Source organism: Pyrgilauda ruficollis, unplaced genomic scaffold, assembly GCF_017590135.1.
Source record: "Pyrgilauda ruficollis isolate IOZ18807 unplaced genomic scaffold, ASM1759013v1 scaffold5, whole genome shotgun sequence".
Taxonomy (NCBI): domain Eukaryota; kingdom Metazoa; phylum Chordata; class Aves; order Passeriformes; family Passeridae; genus Pyrgilauda; species Pyrgilauda ruficollis.
In genome coordinates, this window is record NW_024526599.1 from 18,112,947 (window position 1) to 18,132,024 (window position 19,078).

At 41.7% G+C, this 19,078-nt stretch overlaps 2 protein-coding genes across 2 annotated transcripts in view; both read right to left on the reverse strand.

The window, feature by feature from the left end:
* ZDHHC2 (zinc finger DHHC-type palmitoyltransferase 2) overlaps window positions 1-9,569 on the reverse strand; it is a 35,635-nt gene extending 26,066 nt beyond the window's left edge. Inside the window, exon 1 of the mRNA XM_041480127.1 lies at window positions 9,401-9,569. Within this exon, the coding sequence (XP_041336061.1) occupies window positions 9,401-9,569 (169 nt within the window). The remainder of the gene's footprint in view (window positions 1-9,400) is intronic.
* A 7,167-nt stretch (window positions 9,570-16,736) lies between these two features.
* MICU3 (mitochondrial calcium uptake family member 3) overlaps window positions 16,737-19,078 on the reverse strand; it is a 51,958-nt gene continuing 49,616 nt past the window's right edge. The window contains 1 exon segment of the mRNA XM_041479885.1: window positions 16,737-19,022. Within this exon segment, the coding sequence (XP_041335819.1) occupies window positions 18,912-19,022 (111 nt within the window). The 3' untranslated portion in view covers window positions 16,737-18,911.

The following is a 19,078-nucleotide window of genomic DNA, read 5'->3' on the forward strand; positions in this document are numbered from 1 at the left end:
CTTGTTTTCCTAATAAAAATGATTGCACCAGGCTGGTCTTCAAGCAGCAGGCACAAGGCAACTCCCACGGAAAAGCCAAAGAGCCATGCCCTCTGACTGATGGATTAAACACAGGCTTGGTGATTGAGTTAAAGCCACCATTTAAATACATCCTGCACATTGCAAGGGTGGGCCATGGCCCCAGTGCTGCTCAACACCTTAACTAATGCTCTGGAAGAGTGAACACTTACAAGTTTGCAAATGACACCACCCTGGGGACAGCAGCTGGTACGTGCAGGACTTCCATTCAGAGGGACCACGACAGGCTGGGGGAATGAACCAGGGGGGCCCTTATGGAATTAATGAGGGCAAAGTCCTGCATCTGTAAAGAAGCAACCCCCTGCAACAACACAGCCTGGGGACTGCTGGGCTGGAGCAGCACTCGGGAAGAAGCCATGGAGTTGCTGGTGGGCAGCAGAAAGGGCCACCAGCCACATGGTGGCTCAGCAGGGGCACGGCTGGTCAGCCAAGGGAAGGGTTTATCCCCCCCCGCGCAGCATTCGTCAGACCACACCAGGACACTGCGGGGATTTGGGCCCCCCAACACAACAAGGAGACACGTCCAGGAGAAGGTGACAGGGACTCATCCTCTAAAGTGAGGCTGTGCAGCCAGGGCTTGTCAGCCCTGGAGAAGATACGGTTTTGGGAGGGCCTCCAAGGACCTCCAGGGAGGCACTGAGGAACTGGGCTCTTCATACTGGCACAGAGACAAGACCCAGTAATTGTAAGCTGAAATTAAAGGATCAGATTTGATAGAAGGAAAAACATTCCCACCATGAGAACCATTCACCAGCAGAGGAAGCTGTCCAGATATGTTGCACAGCCTCCACCAGTGAAGTTTTTCAAGACTCAAGCCAATAAAACCCTGAAGAACCTGGTGTGACCTCACACCTAGCCCTGATTTTATCAAGAGGTTGGACTAGATGAGCTGAGGTCCTCTCAAAAATGAATTATTTCACAATTCTGCAATTATAAAATAGGTCTATTAAAATGGAGATTTGACTATAGATCCAGCAAAACAAGCACCAACCTTACCTGAGGGAAAGCAGTAAGCAACCATGCTTATAAAGCTCCTCAAAAAATCAGAAAGAAACCACAGAAGTTGCATAACCCACTATAAAGTAAACTATATTCTGCCCTCAGTTTTCTGAATTCTTTAGAATTGGATAAGCTGCGTAACCACCTAGAAAACTGCGAGAGAAGAGCTGAAGGAACATGTATATATCTTTGACTCTGAGACACAGACATGCTCCCCTACAATAACGCAAAAGAATTGTACCATTGTAAGAAAACAGTCATCCACCAGATGACTGTTTACAAAACAAAAGACATCTTCAGAGCTGACATGCAATTTAAAAGTGATGGAGTTCTCAAATTAAGACAAATTAGCCACTATTCAAATTCTGATTTTCTTTCTCCACTTGGAACGGTCAGCAAAGTATGCAGAAATTTTGCCAGTCTTCTTGGAGTAACTACTCTCTGCTAATTAAAAAGTCACAGCCAAGCACACTTTGCAGAATCACCAGTTTCAAAACAAAATCTATTTAACCAACCTTCACAGTAATTTGTGGTATTTTTCTCTCCTTGCAAGGAAATGCCACAGAACACTGCTGTGAAAGCAATTGTAATCTTTTTTTCTACCCCGTATCTTTGGATAAAATGTATTTACTAATGTGTCTGAGATATCTAAATTTTCCACAATGCCTCTAAGTAAAGGACAGACAAATCCAAATTTAGTAATTTCTACCAGACAGCAAACCTAAAGCTTTTGAAAATTTCTGTCCACCTCCAGAAGGAAATGCACTCCTCAGACTCTACACCTGCACAGAGGACTGTCTTCTCAGCTTTTGCAGTTGCAGTATCTAGCTTGGAACCCAAATGCTCCTGACAGTCAGGACCAGGAAGGCTAAAACACAAGTGCCAAGATGTCCAGTTAACCCCAGGAAGGTGAGAACATGTTTCTGGGTTTTGGTTTATTTTTAATATATGTATCTTGTCATTTAAATTTCTTTTACCACTGAGTATAAATCCCAAGTTATTTCATACCCTCCTGAGCTGCAACCACTGTAAGAGACCAGACAAGGAACAAGGCTGAAAAGAGATGCCAGTACCTTCAATCTTACCATCATTTTTCTCCACACATATTACAACTGGTGTTTACAAGGAGATTGGCTGCACTGCCCAATGCAACAAGCATTCCCACAGATAGTGACAGAAAGGAACTGTGCAAGATATCCAATAACCTGCATGAAATGAAGTACCAGTTCTTCTGCTTATGCCTTTTTAAATTACCTCTGACAAAGGCTCCCCGGAGGAAGAACAGCGCGTGGGAAAGTAAGGGACAAGCATCTGCAATACAACAGCACCAGAGAGGAAATGAAGGTGTGGGGTTTTTTTGGTTGGTTGGGGTTTTTTTGGTTTGGTTGCTGTTTTCTTTTTTGGGGGAGGGAGTGGGAGAACCTTTTGTTTTGCACCAATGTGGCAAAACTGACCAACAGGGAAAAAAATGGCTCTTAGAAATCAAACTCTCTCCTAAATTCCTCCTAAAGATTTAAACTTTCTCTGTTTGTTGAATGACCATGATACAAAGACTCTTAGAGTAACTACAAGATGTTTACCCGAAGATCACACTTTTACTATTTAAGAACATGCAAAATTATTTTCTAATATGAAAAAATCCTCTAATTTTGGATTTGATCAAATAAATGTTTGCTATTTTTCCTGCCTTCTGAATAGCACATGATATGTTTACTTAAACTAAATTTTTTATTTTTTAGTAGAATCATTTGTATCAGTATTTCAGGCAGTTTTCTCATTTCTGTTTCAAGGGGTTACACTCAGTGTGGTGAAAAGTAGGTCAGACTGTGCATTCTGTCATTAATAAATATCAGCTGAAATGCTGCAAATGCATTTGCTGATAGTTAAACAGCGCAGAAATAATACGGGTAAAAAGCATTTATGTCTATGATGACTAAAATAAACACAAAGGACATGGCAATCCCAACTGCTAAGCAATTTCTGGGAGAAAACAGGGTAAATCCCTTTGAGACCAAAATGGAATGATACTCTTGTATACTCAGAGATGGAAATAATTATAAAAACATGACCTGTCTTCAGGAAATCATTAAAAAGTTACAGCTTTGTTTGCCTGAGATACTGCAGGGGCCAATTTCATTAAGAATCACCCTTGCACTGCTAAAGCATCAGGATGCCATTTACAGTTCAGTACCAGCAGACTGTCACATCATTAGAGCCTCTCTGGCTCATTACGCAGCTCGCAGATGGTGCTCATCAGAATTAGGGACCAGGCTGGGACAGACACAGGATTTCAGCCAATGGAGATGCCAATTTCCTGAGCCAGAAACATTGCTCCCTGCTTGCCCCAAGCAGCCAGAAACAGGAACAGCACATTCAATAGTCAATGCCACTAAGCAGCCTGCGCTTGCAGAGAACAACTGCGAAGATGACAGAATGCTGTGTTTCAAAAGATCTTAAAAAGTCCAGGATAGTTTCCATCACCTAACTAGTTTGTTAGGAAGAGAAATCACATCACTAGACACCTTGCACACTGGGTCAGACCAAGTGGATTTCCTACTTCTTCAATTTCCACTTATTTTCTCTAGAAATCTTAATTCTCACTCAACCATGTAATAACTAGGTAGATGTCCATCTCCACATAGCTAGAGACATGGTAAGACACATTGCTAGTACAAACCCCAAAAGATTTTGAAAGATAGATTTCATATCAAAATGTGCATTGGTTTTGTAATGTCAAATTTTGCTTGACTTCTAAACTCAACATCAAAGTTTCTGAACTGTAAATGTAATGGCTAGATTTAAAAATAGTAAAAAAACAAAAAAAAAGAAAATGGGAGAAAGCAATTAATTTTTTAATATACAAAATTTTGCTATCATATTTTATGTACACTTTTAAAATATTTAAATCACTGGAATGGGAAAACAAGATATATCTGATGCAGAGACTCTGCAGCCACATCTATAAATAGCTGGTTCTCTCAAACTTTCATGAAGAATCAGTCTTGGATCTGATTCACAAAACTAAGTACACATTTTATCTTTATAGCATATTTGAAGCTGTAAAACACTCATCTATAGATGCAGTTTTACTCAGCTCTGTGCACACATAAAAGTATTTTATAGTTTTGACAAGTGTTCTGTCATTGCCTGCAATAGTCCTTTAGTAAAAATATCAGTGCTTGCAATAAAAACCTACCTCTCTGCTAGACAGAGCAGTGAATTGCATTGATTCAGAGAGACAAGGTGCCTCCAGTGCTTGGTTTCAGGACAAAAGTAACAGAAATATTTCCAGGATATTTAAGGTTGGCATAGGTAGTCATCAACAACCCATACATTTGCAGTTGATGGTATTTGCAAATGTTTCAGAAGATTCATTTTAACCCCGTGCCCGTCAAAGTGCACCACTGTCCACCTGTCCAGCAGCAGCTGCTATTTGGTACCTTTGCATGTAAGGTCACAAAACCACTGCTTTTGTATAGGGTATGACTAAGAACTGACTTAAAGCTTTCTTCTTAACAAACTTCCCATTTACCTTCCAAGTCACAAAGACAGACTGAAGAATGAAAAGTGTCCAGGTCTACCAAAGTTGTAGACACTTGTGTTGCCAGTATTGCCAGACACTTTTCAGTAAACAAAAACTGCACCCTGACAAGAATAACTCTTAAAAGTTATGTATCAAGCAGTGTTAAACCTTTACCTGAAAACACAATCTTGTCCAGTAACTATATCTTCACCATAGACATTATGTTTTCAACTTCAAGCCATGGTTTACATTTCAAGGCACAAAACCCACAGATAATACACTGGGCACTACATGGAGAGATAACCAGCCATGCTTAAAAAGACATCAGTTCTGTTCCAGAGCTGTGGAATGGCAGCTGCCTCCAAAAGTCCGAGAAAGCATTCAAATGAAATTTGGGAAATGCACAGGAGCACTGCTGGCTATAATCCAGAAGCCAATTCTACTTCAGCCCCCAGTTCTGAAACTCTTCTCAAAGTAACCACAGATGTCGGGGGGGGGGAAGGGTAGTATTTCCAAAAGTATTTCCAAAATATGGAATAAAAATGCAAACTTTCTTGGACCAAAGTACTTTTATACTTTAGCAGCTAATGCGCAGACAAGGCATTTAACCAGTATGTGACAACAGCCAACTGCAATGTTACAAAGTACTTGTATTTCTATAGCCAAACCTAAGCTCTAAATGGTTACAAGACATAAGCTGCAAGAACCATAAATCCTTTAATCTAGAGAACATACTGAGCAAAGAGCTCGAATCCAGCTGACCAAATCCTGGGTCTATCTCTTTTTCTCTTTTTAGCTTTTTTTCCTCCCCACCCTATCAGGTTCCATCTCCTTATTTTCTGCCACTTCTGATGCCCTGCAGACACTGTGCCAAGCCCATAGGGCATGTATTAATTCTGCCTCTAAACTGTGATGAATTAAGCAGCTTTATATCCTGTTATAATTCCATTCCCCTGATGGTTCACAGGGTCAAAAACCTCAATTCAGCACTAATCAATCTGATCCTCCAGCAAAAATCTTTCATGATCATTAACATCTTTAGCAGCTGGATGTCATTCCATGCTTTCTGTTCCATTCTGAAAGTAGCTGTGGACAGATAAAAGTCACATGTTCTATACTAAAAACAATGATGCGACTTATGAGCATTATTGACAGTACTGTGAATGTCTTGTTGTACCCCCTCTTCAGCTATGCTCAAGTCATTTATTCTTTTCCAAAACAGGCAAATCACTCACCAGGTGGCAATATTTCCTCCCTTTCCCTTCACTGGAGTAGTTACAAAATGCTTATTGCTCGTTTGTTCCACAGTAAATCTATTTTTTTTCTTCAAAATTACAAATTCAAGCTGCATTTTCTGACAGGATTCCCTGAACAAGCAAGCATTATCCTGTGAATTAAAATTAGTGCCATGTAAAAATGGATCAAAACTGAACAAAACATCCATTACAGGGTATCTACAGGATAACCCTTTCATCAGCTAAACTATTATTTTTTCCTAAAAACATCTGTCACAACACTGTTGGATTTTTTACATTTTCCTTGTTACATGCACCTCCAAATCATGAGTAGGTAGGAAAACAAAACAAAACAAAAGGATATCAGTATCTGCATTTTTAAAGAACATTTCTGACAAACAGCTGTCAGAAACTGCAAGTAACTACTGTTCTGCCTTACCTAAAGCATGGAATGGATAACTCCTCCAAGTCCCTTATGGTTCTACTAACATGAATTAGAGATGTATCTAAGAAGCGAAATGTAAGAATAATTTTTTTGTTTGCATTTGAAGTATGCAAAGATTTTAATAAACACTGAATTTCCATTTTCAGGTTTTCATAAACAGTGAACCCAATGTGTATTTTCTGAGTATAAACACATGGATAGAGGTGCTGGGGTGAAGTATTTCATTTGCACTTCCTGTTACTGTTGTTCCATGTATCCTAGGTTGAAATTTCAGCAGCTTGAGCTATCAAAGTTCACTGTAGTCACTGTGCACTGCCTGTATTTCCCCATCCTTTTTAGAGAAAGAGCAACAAATCTGTATCTGTTAGGCTCTCATAAATACACTCCAAATTTTTTAAGGTAAGGAATAATTAAAGACACAGTAAGTTTAAACACAAAGTTATTCGGGGTGAAAAAAGAAGTACTATTACTAGACAGGGCTTGTGAGATGACAGTACTGGCAAAATCAAGAGAATTGCATTGGATTAGGGGTAAGCAATTTTTAGTTGAGTGTTTTAAGACCAACTCTCATACACATTTAATTGCAGTATTCATTCTACATCCAGCAGAAAGAACTGTTTGCTAGTGTTCAACACCTTTCTCCTTCTTGTTAAAGGTTAAAGCTGCACGAGCACTTACCTGAATCCACTCAAAAAAGAGACAGAACTCTAGACATGGCAATACTAGTGTTAAAACCAGTGGATTCATTTTTCTAAGACCCCTTTTTGTTTCTAAAATGCTACTCAGTAATGTAACTACTCAGCTTTAGGTATATAAGGAATCAGCTTAGTAGATTTCTTAAAAAAAGAAAAAAAATCCCTCCTGTAATGCTTGGATGAAATAAAAAACAACCCCAACAAATAAACTCTAACCAAAAAAACCATAAACCCATTCAAAATACTACATTTGAAACACTTTCTCATCATCAGAAGCTCAAAGAGACCACTTACATTATTGCAACAGCGCAGTCCTTGCTAGGTCCTATCGCACAACAGTTAACACAGTTCCCTGTATGTTGCCAGCCTCAATGACAGCAAGCTGCAAAAAAAACCCCAGCTATATACGTCCTCTTTAGCATTCAGAGCTGCAGGAATAAAAGAAGCACTGAATAGACAGGCTGGCTTCAAAGCATTGAAATGCTTACAGTCTATTCCTGCCGTTGGCTCTCATTCCCAGAGTTGTTAGTTATTCCTTCTGTTGTTTACACTAAATATTCATTAGTAAGACAAAACATAAGCTTATTTTATTTTAATATGCCAAAAATGAGGGGAAACATCCATATATAGATAAAAGATGGAATTACTGGCGATCGTGGATGACTATTACGCTGAATTAAAAACCTGGTGAGCCAGCTCCCACTGGAACATGTGGGAGTGGGTGGGAAATAAACAAACAAACAAATCACCCTTGTCCATTGAAAGGAATTCAGTTAAAATATGCTTTAGCTGAGCCCCAGGATTTCACTTCCTCCCCCTCCCATTGCAGGCCTTTTGCTCTGAGGGGTTTTCAGGAATCAGTGAACCAGAGTTTATAGTCTGAAGCAAGTTTCAAGCACGTCATCTCCTTAAGAGCTACCTACTTTCAGGTAAGCTAAAACCCAATCTTTCCCTGTTGCACAGTTATGCAAAATAAAAAATACAGTAGAATACTGAAGCAGTAGTGCCCACAGCAAGCCTACTGTACGTACCTCAAGGCTGCATACATTAGAACATGAACTACAGAGTGGCTTTTCCCTGGAACATCCCTGCCCTCCTCGTGTCAGCTTACAGCTCTCCTTTCCAGGCTTACTCAGTCAATTCCCAGAACCCTACAGACAATTTGCTTCCTTGTGCTGGAGGTAGACGCTTCATTGTTCCTCTCATGAGGGCACAGCAACTTTATTGAAGAGTGTTGTTTAAAATGAACACGTTTGAATGGTGTTAGCAAAGAAAAAATGCAAAAAGCCTAACCTCCAATATAGGAATTACAGCAAGTCTTGATACAAAAACCAGAGGTGCTAGGCCTGGCAATCACTTTTTGCTTAATCCCTCAACTGCTCAGCCAAGCATTCATAGGACAAAAATCCTATCAGTCTTCTGTATGCAATTTAAAAAAGATAAAATTAAAAATTAGGTACTAGTCTGATGAGATTTTCAACACAAACAGCTGAAAACTAAGTACATCTAATTTATATTCCCATGTGCCATTATGCTAACATTGTTACTGAAACATCAGTATGCCACACATCAGCCTCTAAAAATCAGATTCAATGATTTTCTACAAGATAAACTGAAACAGAACCAAAATCAAAAAAAATCCTTCCAAACCAAGGGAGGCTGGTGAGCTGCTCATTTAACAAACCCTTCTGGCTCGGCTGCTCTAATTCACACAAACGCTCACATCACACCCAGCCTCCAGTGCGCACTGAACGAGCCGCCCGACGCTAAGGGTCAGGCGCCAAGGAGCGCGGTCAGGATCGCTTCCCAATGTGCTGGCAGGCTGCCGATGACAAAGAAGGGATCAAGAAGTTGCGACAGCTGGGCATTTTCTAGACGACTGAAGGGTGGCACAGGGATACTCGCGGATTTCCTGTTACCTATTCCTGCTTCCACGTCCGCCCCCATACGGCTCCGTACATGTGTGTGTGTGCATGTGTGTGCGTGTCGAAGGGACGGCGAACTCTGCTCAGCCAGCGGCACGGCCAGCCCCGCTTCCCGTGTCCGGGGCTGGGACCGGCCACGCTCTGCGCACTCCACAGAGGGAAACTCACGCCTGTGGAAAGCCCCGTGCGCCCGGCTCCCTCCCGGCGTGGCAGTGGGAACCAAGCGCGATGGTCCCGGGAGATACCGGGCAGCGCGGATGTCCCTCTCCCGCCCAGGGGGCCGGGGCGCGGGGGGTCCGGTCCGGTCCACCCAGCCCAGCCTCGGACACGGTCCGGGCGTGGCGGCGGCAGCTGCAGCAGCAGCAGCTGGGGGCGGCCCCGGCGCGACAAACAACAGGGGCGGCCGCCCGTGCCCGTGCCCGCCCGGCTGCGCTCCCCCGGCCGGGGCGGCGGCGCCCACCCGCGTCCCGCCCGCCCCCCGCCGCCGCGGCGGCACTCACGCAGGCAGAGCTGGGTGACATAGGCGTAGTAGGACCAGCAGAGGATGCTGGAGATGAAGAGCACCGGCACCCAGTAGAGCAGCCGCTGGCAGCGCCGCCGCACGCCGCCCCAAGCGCCCGGCGCCCCGGCTGCCGGCGGCGGCGGTGCCGCCATCTTCCCGCACCGCATCCCGGCCGCTCGCTCCGGGGGCCCGGGCCCCGGCCGCGCTCCCCGCCGGAGCCCGCCCCGGCCCCACCCTCCCGGCACGGCCGCTCCTCCCACCGCCCGCCCGCCGCTCCCCCCGGGCTGGGCTGGGCAGGGCAGGGCAGGGCGGCGGGGGACGAACCGCCCCACAGCCCGTGGCGTCCTCTCGGGGTCCGGTTATCTCTGCCGGGCCGGGGGCAGGGGCACGGCCGCCAGGTTCGGCGCAGCGGCCCCGCCCGGCGCAGGGCGCGGCTCCGGCCTGGGGCGGCCGCCACGTGCTGGGGCGCTGGGGCGGGAGGCGCCCTGTGCTCGACGCCGCTTCCCTCATCGTCCCCCTCCTAAACCGGGATGGCGACGCTTGAGAGCGCCCTTCTAGCGCTTTAAAACACCCGGTTACAAAAAGCGCTGCCTGGTTTGCAAGTAACGCGTCGGAGTACAGGGAGCAAGTGCTGCGCGCTGCCGTGCCTCGGCGGGCAGGAGGCGGTGGGCGGCCGCGGTGGGCAGGCATGGCTGCCTTGTGGCTTTTGGCAGCTGTTCGTGCAGGGGAAGGTGGCGGAAGGTTGTGCTGACTCACCCTTCCCAGAAAGGCTTTACTTTATACTCATCGTCATGAAACGCTTGTGAACTATAACATCGAACCCAGCCTGCGTTAGGTTGTGTGCACCCTAATCGTTGGTGAATTATCACTGCAAAACCAGTAATGTCGAGCACGGCCTGTAGTATTGCTGCAGTCTGCTGGAATCTCTCAGAGCATCAGCGGTGCAGTAGGTGGGAAGTGGCTGGTTGATTAAAATGGGTTTGGACTTTGAAAAAAACTTGTCTAATATCTCATGCAAGAGACTACACATGAAGATAAGTAATCTCTATCTGGAAGTTTTTCAAGTGCCATTGAAAAAAAGGCTGCGAGAGAGGAAAAAAATATTGGAGAAAATAAGATAGAACCAATGGCAGGTGTTGCTGGCAGGTTCAGAGTAGGAAATGGAGTAGCTGTAGTATGTTTGTTGAAGAGACACAAAAAAAGAAGTTGACCATATGGCTGCAGTGTTTTTATTTGATGCAAAATCATGCACCCCTCTTACTGTAAGATCAAACTGAGTGATTTCAGTTAGCCACACTGAACTGAGTGAATGACCAACAAAGGATAATGTATTGAGAGGGATGATATATAGATATATATCAGATATATATCATATATATCATCCATATTACTCCCATGGCAGTAAATCATCCTTGCCTGTTCAGGAAAAAGACTTGTATATCATTCTGAAGGGCTCAGCAAAACCATTTCCTCAATGTATGGTTATTAGAGTAGAGAAATGAAAGAAATATGCTACCAAAAGATAGAAACATAATAATTAAAAAAAGCCTCTGCATAATGGGGAATTTTGTATTATACATTTAAAGGTGAAGATACAGTGAAAAAAGAAATATGCTACCAAACGATAGAAACATAATAATTAAAAAAAAGACTCTGCATAATGGGGAATTTTGTATTATACATTTAAAGGTGAAGATACAGTGAATGGTGCTGAAAAGCTAGATTTTATATTCCTGCATGCTATATTTCTCAAAACAAGAGTAAAGAGACTGAAACCAATATGATGTAGACAATAAAAGCATTTTATTTTACCTTAATTAATTGTCCAAGTCATTGCTGAAGCCAGCATTTTAACAGAACAGTCAAGGGATTTTGCTTTACTATGTTTTAATGAAAACATCTGTGATTATTCAACACAGATTTTAAAAGCAGAAGGAATAAGATTGCCACTGCCTGAAGGCAAGCCCCATGCTCTGCTGGCAAAAGTTAAAGGAAATGAAGGCAATTAAATTCATTTGATGGCTTTTTGCACTTATTTGGAAATACGTGACAGTGACCTTTCTCAGGTATCAAGGATAATGCGTCTGTTGTAGTCTGTGTTTCCAGGGAGACATGTCTGTACCTTGAGAAGTTTGCAGCTAGATGCTGTGTATACTGTAAGGATGAAGTAGGTTTTGCATTGTCTTAGGTGCTACGAAAAGGTTTTTCCTGTAAACCATTTTAAAATGCTGTATGTGACATGGGGCTTATTAACAACACACGCCAGGGAAACACAGTAAACACTAGAGAAAACTTCATAACATAGTCATTTATTCTTTGGAATCATAGTTATTATAAAATATGATGCATATAGAGAGGTGGTAGTTTGCCAGAAGTGTGGGAATAAAAAGATGACGAGTTACAAAGACCTTAAATTATATCATACCAATTCTGTTCAGAAGCTTTTCATTATCCCTTCATGGAAATGGGCTGGTGTAGTTCAGCATTCTACCTTTTCCATGGCCACTACCACCCTCTGCTCACTGCTCAACATTCACAGTAATCAGAATTCTCTTATTTCATGTGCTAGTAATTACATGAATAATTACTATAGTGTATGCTTTACCATAGCTCCAAAATCATGGTTATATGGTTCAAAATTAGTGAAATAAACAGGCAAACTTCACTTCAATTTAGATGGAACAAAACAGCTTGCCCTGACTAATACTCTGAATTACCTTGGAGCATCCTTTGGTCAGAGAGCTGTAATGAATCCCTCTCTCCTCTCCTTGTGTCTTTTCCCCATGGACACGGGCTTTCTAGCCCTGCTTCATGTCCACAGTTACTTTCCATTCCTTCCCTGACTCTCAGCACTCTCCAGCTGGGTCACGACACATCCTTTCCACCGTGCTTTTCCTCCTCTTCCTCCCTCTGGGTATGACTTGCAGAAATTTTAGGTAACAGCAGGAAAACTCAAGAACAAGCATATTCAAAGGAGCATTGTGTTACGGCAGAAGTAAGTCTTGGGACAGTCCAAGCCATTGGGTATTAATGGAGAGGTTTCCCGAATCAGTGTACTTGGGCTTCGTCTCTGCAGTGAGAGAGGTTTCTTGGGGCACAGTTTATTGCTGCTTGTATGACATGTTCGAAAGAAAGAGAGAGGAAATGAAGGTAATTTTCTTGTCAGGAGCGGGGCTGAAGGAAGCTGGGGTTTGAGGAGGCAGCTTGAGTGTTTGGCAAATTGAAATAAAATGTTCTTGTCATAAGTGGTACCACTCAGGCTTTCCCCTCAGGCAAGGTATATGCAAATTATTGCTGGTAGATTTTTTAAAATGTGTCTCTCCTGGCAGACATTTGGGTATTTCTAACATTGCTGCTTCTGACTATTCTCTGTACCCACTTGTGCAAAGGGATGTTAAAGGAAGGGGTTGCCACCCATAGCTCTGGGGCTGGGCATCCTCCTCCCTGCTGGACCCCAGTGTGGGGGCCTGGTGTCTCTGTCCCAGGCTGGTGAAAGTGGCTGCTGCTTTCCTGCTCAACCAGCAGCAACTTCAACAGCACCTCTGCCCAGGGCTCTCGCAAGTACCAACAAACAGCCTTTCCCCTTGTCCCCTTTGGCTGGCAAGGCTGAGGGTCACTAGTGAAAATACACATGCCTCCCTCCTCTACCCTCACAAGCACATGCATTGTTGCAGATCCCCAAGTACAGGCATGGCCTCTCTGGTGTTCTGATAGCCCTGCCCAGATCCTAGACCTTCTTACCTGCCCCATGGTCCCAAATCACCAGCTGTCGAGCTTGGTGCTCACTGCAGTCTGAAACAAGCATCCTCCCTCTCCACATACCCTTGCCAAGTACTCTAGCTGACCAGGGCTGTCCCTGTTGTTGTCTCTGTGAGTGTTGTTCAGGTACATTGTACATCTCTGTGTTTGGCTTCCTCCCTTTGCCATTCCACTTGATAAGGTCCTTGATTAGTTGACATTAATGAAGCAGGTACTCTCTCCTTCCATTTGCTCTGACAGGTGGATTCCAGCTGGGTTCAGATACAGAATGGGGAGTGAAAACTGTGCCTCTTTCTGAAGGAAGGCATCTTGACACCCTTAGCATGCAGTCCTAATTAAAAACTACTTCTTTAATTAAAAACTACTCCTTTGCAAGTCTAGGGGGCTCTTCTCCTGTCTGTAAGCAATCTGATAGAAAGGAATACTTTCTCCCCCACCAGGTCCCATGTATTCAGTGGAGGAGGAGGGAGAGTAGGACAGGAAAACACATATTTACTCCTACACAAGTGCAATACACAGAGCAGCAGATTGCTAGAAGCAAGAATACACACAGACAGACAGGCACTCAGCTCTCACTGGGTGAACCAGCAGCCCTGCAGGGATGCTCCTGGCCTTCCTGACAGTGACTGTGCCGCTTGCATCTCTCCAGAATGTTTGGGTGTGGGACCACACTTATGAAACACAGGAAAAGAAATCTCTAACATTTCTGGTGTAAGACATCACCTGGACAATGTATCTTGTATCCCAGCTGGAGTTAGGGACCATCTGTGTATAGTTCGTAGCTCCTGGCTACATGAAAACAAGCTGTTAAGTAGCCTCCCCAGTCTCGGCTAGCTGTCAAATGTATTTTAATTGAAGGGCTGGCCCAGATGCGTTCAGCTCCTTGCTCACCATCTCATCCCGGCTTGGTACTTAATTATTTGCAACTGTTTATGTGCCCAAACCTACTGTTGTATGTTTTTCTTTCTTAAATTTTTGTGGCAATTTTCCTGGTTCCCCACAGGAGAGGCCCATTTAGCTCCTTTCCAATTCCTTCCTCAAATCTTGATTTCTACCTCTGTATTGATACAATACTATATTTGTCAGAGTCTGCCTTCAGGGAAGTTTTTTCAAGTCCTATTTGGGCTTATTATCCACCCACTCTTCTGTCACTTACAGTGGTAATTTTTTTTCATTGCATTGTTGTTTTGTTTTTTTTTCCCCAGATGCATTCATCTGGGAATTTTCATTCCCTTGCTGCTTTTGCATTTGTCACTTCAGGTGGGAAACATGGGAAAAAACGAAACCAGTTCAAATCAGTACTAGCTCTTGTGCAATGGAGCCCTGTACAGTGCCTTAAAGCAGGTCTCTGCTTAGGCAAAAATCAAAACCCCTGCAGCAGAAAACCCTTCAAGAGCCGTATGTGAGAAACCTTATCCCATGCTGTGTGCACCATTCCAGTGCTTTCTGCCCTTTGGAGTAGAAGTTATGTGATTTAATGGTTGACTCCAAAACCAGACATCTAAATTTAAAATGAGCAATCTCATAACCTCCTTTTTCTTCTCTCTCTCCCCCCCCCCCAATTCTTCCAGACAGGGTAGTTTAAAACTTACTTTTACAGCTTATGCCCTGAAATGCCTTGACAGACTTGAGCCACTCCATGCCTTGGTCATATATCTAGGTTTGGCTGTTGTCCAAGGATTAAATACCTGCCTATGTTCGTGCTTTTTGTTGCTGGGATCCTTAGAATACGTCTGCCCAAAATGCAGCAACAGCCACATTTTCTTTCTTTCCACTTCCCATGGAAATGCTTTAACTGCCAAACTGCAAGCCAGTTTTGGTAGTTTGTCCACTATCTTCATGAAATGATACAAAGAGGTTGCAAGGGTCATAGCACAGAGAAAGTAGATGCTCCAGCAGCCTCTTAGGGCATCTACCTGAAAGAGCAGAGACTTCTGTATTCATTGTTGCTCCTTGTAGTGGGTTTTGTCACACAGTTTCCAAGTGTAAGGACATTTTTTGTAAAGCCTACGTAACTAACTTCAGACTCAGCATTTTATTGCAGAGATTAGAATACCTGAAAGTTTATTTTTACTCTTTTGAATCTAGGTTATAGCTTCTGAATCAGGGTTAGAGTTAAAAAAATCCACAAGTAATAAATTGTTTTTTCTATGTATATCTGTATGTATAAAATTACATATTTTAATTAAAAAATTCAAGTGGGTACTAGTATTTTTATAGAATGCTACTAGCTAATTATAATGTTCATCTGTGGGAGGAATTTGGAAGTCAAACTAGTGGTGAAAATTAACATTACCCATTCAAGATTAAAGCACACCCCTTGTATTAAATTTTATATGTAAGAAAATAAATGCAATATATCCAAGGGCACTGTCTGCTGACAGGTTAAGGGTGCCAAATGCTTTCATGGATTCTTAGATATAGGGAAGAATACTGTGCATTCAGACCTCACACATATTAAAAATATTCATATAAGTTTTGGCTTGCTTTTAAGGGGAATTCAGACTTGGTATTGCTACAAATTAGTTCCAGATCCATTTTTGAATAGTGTACTTTTGGTCTGATTCTTTTCCTTCTGCAAGAATGAGTCTCAAGTTCTTTTCCTAGACACTGTCTTGACTATATCCTCAGTAGGACAAGATGGCAAGACACATCATTAGGCAATGATCATATCACACAATGTTGCATCAAAGTGAAAAATTCCTGTATAATTTTTCCCCCCTTTATTTCAATGCATTTATATCCTGATGTTTAGGTGGAAAAGAAGAGATCAGATAACTACAGAAACCAGGCAGTGTGACTAACAAAATGCTGAAAGTCACTGTTCAATAGTTTGGGTTTTTGTCCCTTCAGGCTGATAATCTATGTCATACAAAGCCAGAATCTACAGTGGAAGGAGTCTGTATCCACTTACTGCTAAAATGTGCAAGGAGGGAAACTGCCACTGGGATCTGAAACACCAGCAGATTATCAGGGAGCAGCCTGCACCACAGGATATTCTGCCAGGAGCTAGGGGTTCACCACAGCTCAGGCAAAAGCAGTTTAGTATCCCAAGGCTACCCAAAGCTGAGGTTTGCTAGTTCTCATTTTATCCGAGCTGGTCTGGGCATCTGTGGGTGGTTCCTAAGCATCCTCTGAATATTTACTTGCATTATTACAATTTTCTTAACTTACAGAGGAGAACAAGAGCTGCTTTTAAACAAAGACTTAATTTATGCAACTTTTCACACAATTTAGTTGCAGCATACACATCTTCTGTGCTGCCAGGAATTTTGCAGATTTTTAATAAGGTTTTATTGAGCCCAGTGACTGTTGCTTATCCAAGGGGTGCCTCTACAGCAGATGGCATGTGCCATTACTGTGCCTTGCTTTCACCTGTCCTTTCATTTTCAGGTCTTTTAGGCAGAATTCTGTGGCTGAAAAGTGAAGCTATCTAAAGAGATGACTAAAAGAAGAAAACAAGTCTATTTTTTTGTCATGGCAAGATGCTCTATTTCAAAGTGCTTACACATTCACGTTACCAAAAAAAGATTATTATGACAAAAGAATTTGAATTATATACACTGCAAAGAAAATTAGTTTCAAGTGCATTTATTTTGAAATAAACAAGAATATTATATGTATATATTCATATTTATATTAAATAATATTATTAAACATGAAGAAAAAATAGTCTTAAAAACTAATCTGACACTTTCACATTCTATTTTATATTAAGTATCTATAGATAGGAAATATATAGAAAAATGCTAGAAGTGCTTCAAGCCAGCCATAAAAGCAAAGTGCACTATTGCCTAGGGCAGTGGAGCAGTCAAATGATGATGGTACAGCTGCATCCTCCCAGGGGAGGTCACTGTGAGTGGCAGTCATGAATGAAAAGGAAGGATGGGAACCCCTTCTGTGACTCCCAATGTTTTCTCCTCTCTTCTTTATCCTTCACCACTGTAGTAGCAAACTGGGTTTTGCATATGCTGACAAGAAGCAGTGAGACAGTTTTGCGTACCGAGACGATACATTGAATACTGCTGATTCCCTAAAGGATCACACAGGGACGGCAGCTTATCTGTGTTCTGCTGTGTCAATCCAAGAACCTTTATCTCAATTTATTTCATTTATTTCTTGCTGTCAATAGTTTAAGGACACCAAGCTGGAAATTTTGAATTTATTTATCACAAATATTAACTGAAGTATCATCCTTTGATGATACAGTTTTCTGAACTGGCCTCCGTTTTTTTTTTTGTTTTTTTTTTGGTTTTTTTTCAGATAAAAGCCACATTTAGCACATATTTTTTTCTACAATTCCCAGTGTGGAATTTCTTAAAAAAAGCTTCCTTCTCATTTTGTTTTGATTTTTCTACCAGAAATATATGTTACTATAAATTAAGCATTTCAAAACTTAGGTGCACTGTTACACAGACACCATACATCTATTCACATGATATTTAAGATGGTAATTGAGCAACATGTGCACTGAATAAAATTGTAAAACATTTTATTTCATGATTTGGACTAGAAAGATATCTAAAAGCATTATTTTAGTTCTGTTTTGATTATCTGATTACCAAATATTTCTGCTTCTGATGACAATTTATTGATATTAGTTCAAGTGTGTGCGTATTCAGCTGGAATTATTTCATGGCACGGTCTTTTCCTAAACAGATACAGATTTATTCATTATCCAGTAAATCTTTTCAAGAAGGGTGTAAAAAATATGTGTTCTTGATTTAATTCCTACTACTTAACAATAATGTTAATAGGCAGTAAGGAAATATGCTGTTGCTGAATAGCAAACAAGTAATATTCAAATAATATTACTTAGTGTTGTTCTGTATTGTGCATGCATTCATGTTTTGTTTTGTTTTTTTGTTTGACACAAACACAAGCTATTTATCTAGTTTTGAGATATGGCATTCCAGAGTAGCAAATTAGACAACTATAATTTCTACTCAGTGCCACTTCATGTAAAAGTGCACTATTCACAAGAAACACATGAATTTGTACTCTACCAGAAACATACCAGTGTATGGCAATAAAATTTATAATAAATATTACAAAGTGTGTGCTACATGAATTTGAACATTTTGACTTTTCTTTGACACACTGCTTGTAAGACATCTTAAAACCTCTACTATTTTTTAAAGGAGAAATTCATAAACATAATAATAAGACTTGAAGAATCTGAACATTGTAGTTCATACAGTACTTTTCCTAGGTAAATACCTATCATTCACATTATGACCATAACAGCTTTACTCCTTGCAAAATAACACCCTCTAAGAGTTTAATTTGTCCATTCAACTCATATGTAATTGTTATGCTACTTAATGTAGTCTCATTTTCAGTTTAGCACAAACTTTTAATAGTGCTCATCTGAAAGTGAATTCACAGTCTAAACTGATGCAGGCAGTTTCTCTTCACTCCAAACATCTTCCTGCCCAGGTGTAAGACTTATTTTTGTTTCCTTTTAAATGACAAATTTATCTCAAAATAATAAAAAATAATATTCAAAAGGTGTTCTTACGAAAGAAGGCTTCTCCCACTCACATGGCATAGTTAGTTCATCAATTAAATAGAATACATACTGAAAAGCAGTTTTAAGAGTTGATGATCACTATACTAAGTGGAAAAGAAGTCCTGTGTTTTCTAGTGCAGCTGGAAGATTCACCATTCACCTGGGTTAGTTTGTTCTTCATTAAGAATTCATGGGAATAAATAATTTTAGCCAGTGCAGATAATCCTGCTTTCTTCCTTTATCTCAGCATATCTCGTCTCCGAAATTGCTTCCATAGATCTCTGAGATGCTCACTGGTTACAGTCATCACACAAGAGTAATATTCATTCCAACCATACTTCGGAGTCTCCTGTGAAAAGTAAAAAATATAAAATTGGAAAAAAGATACCATTCACTAAATTCATT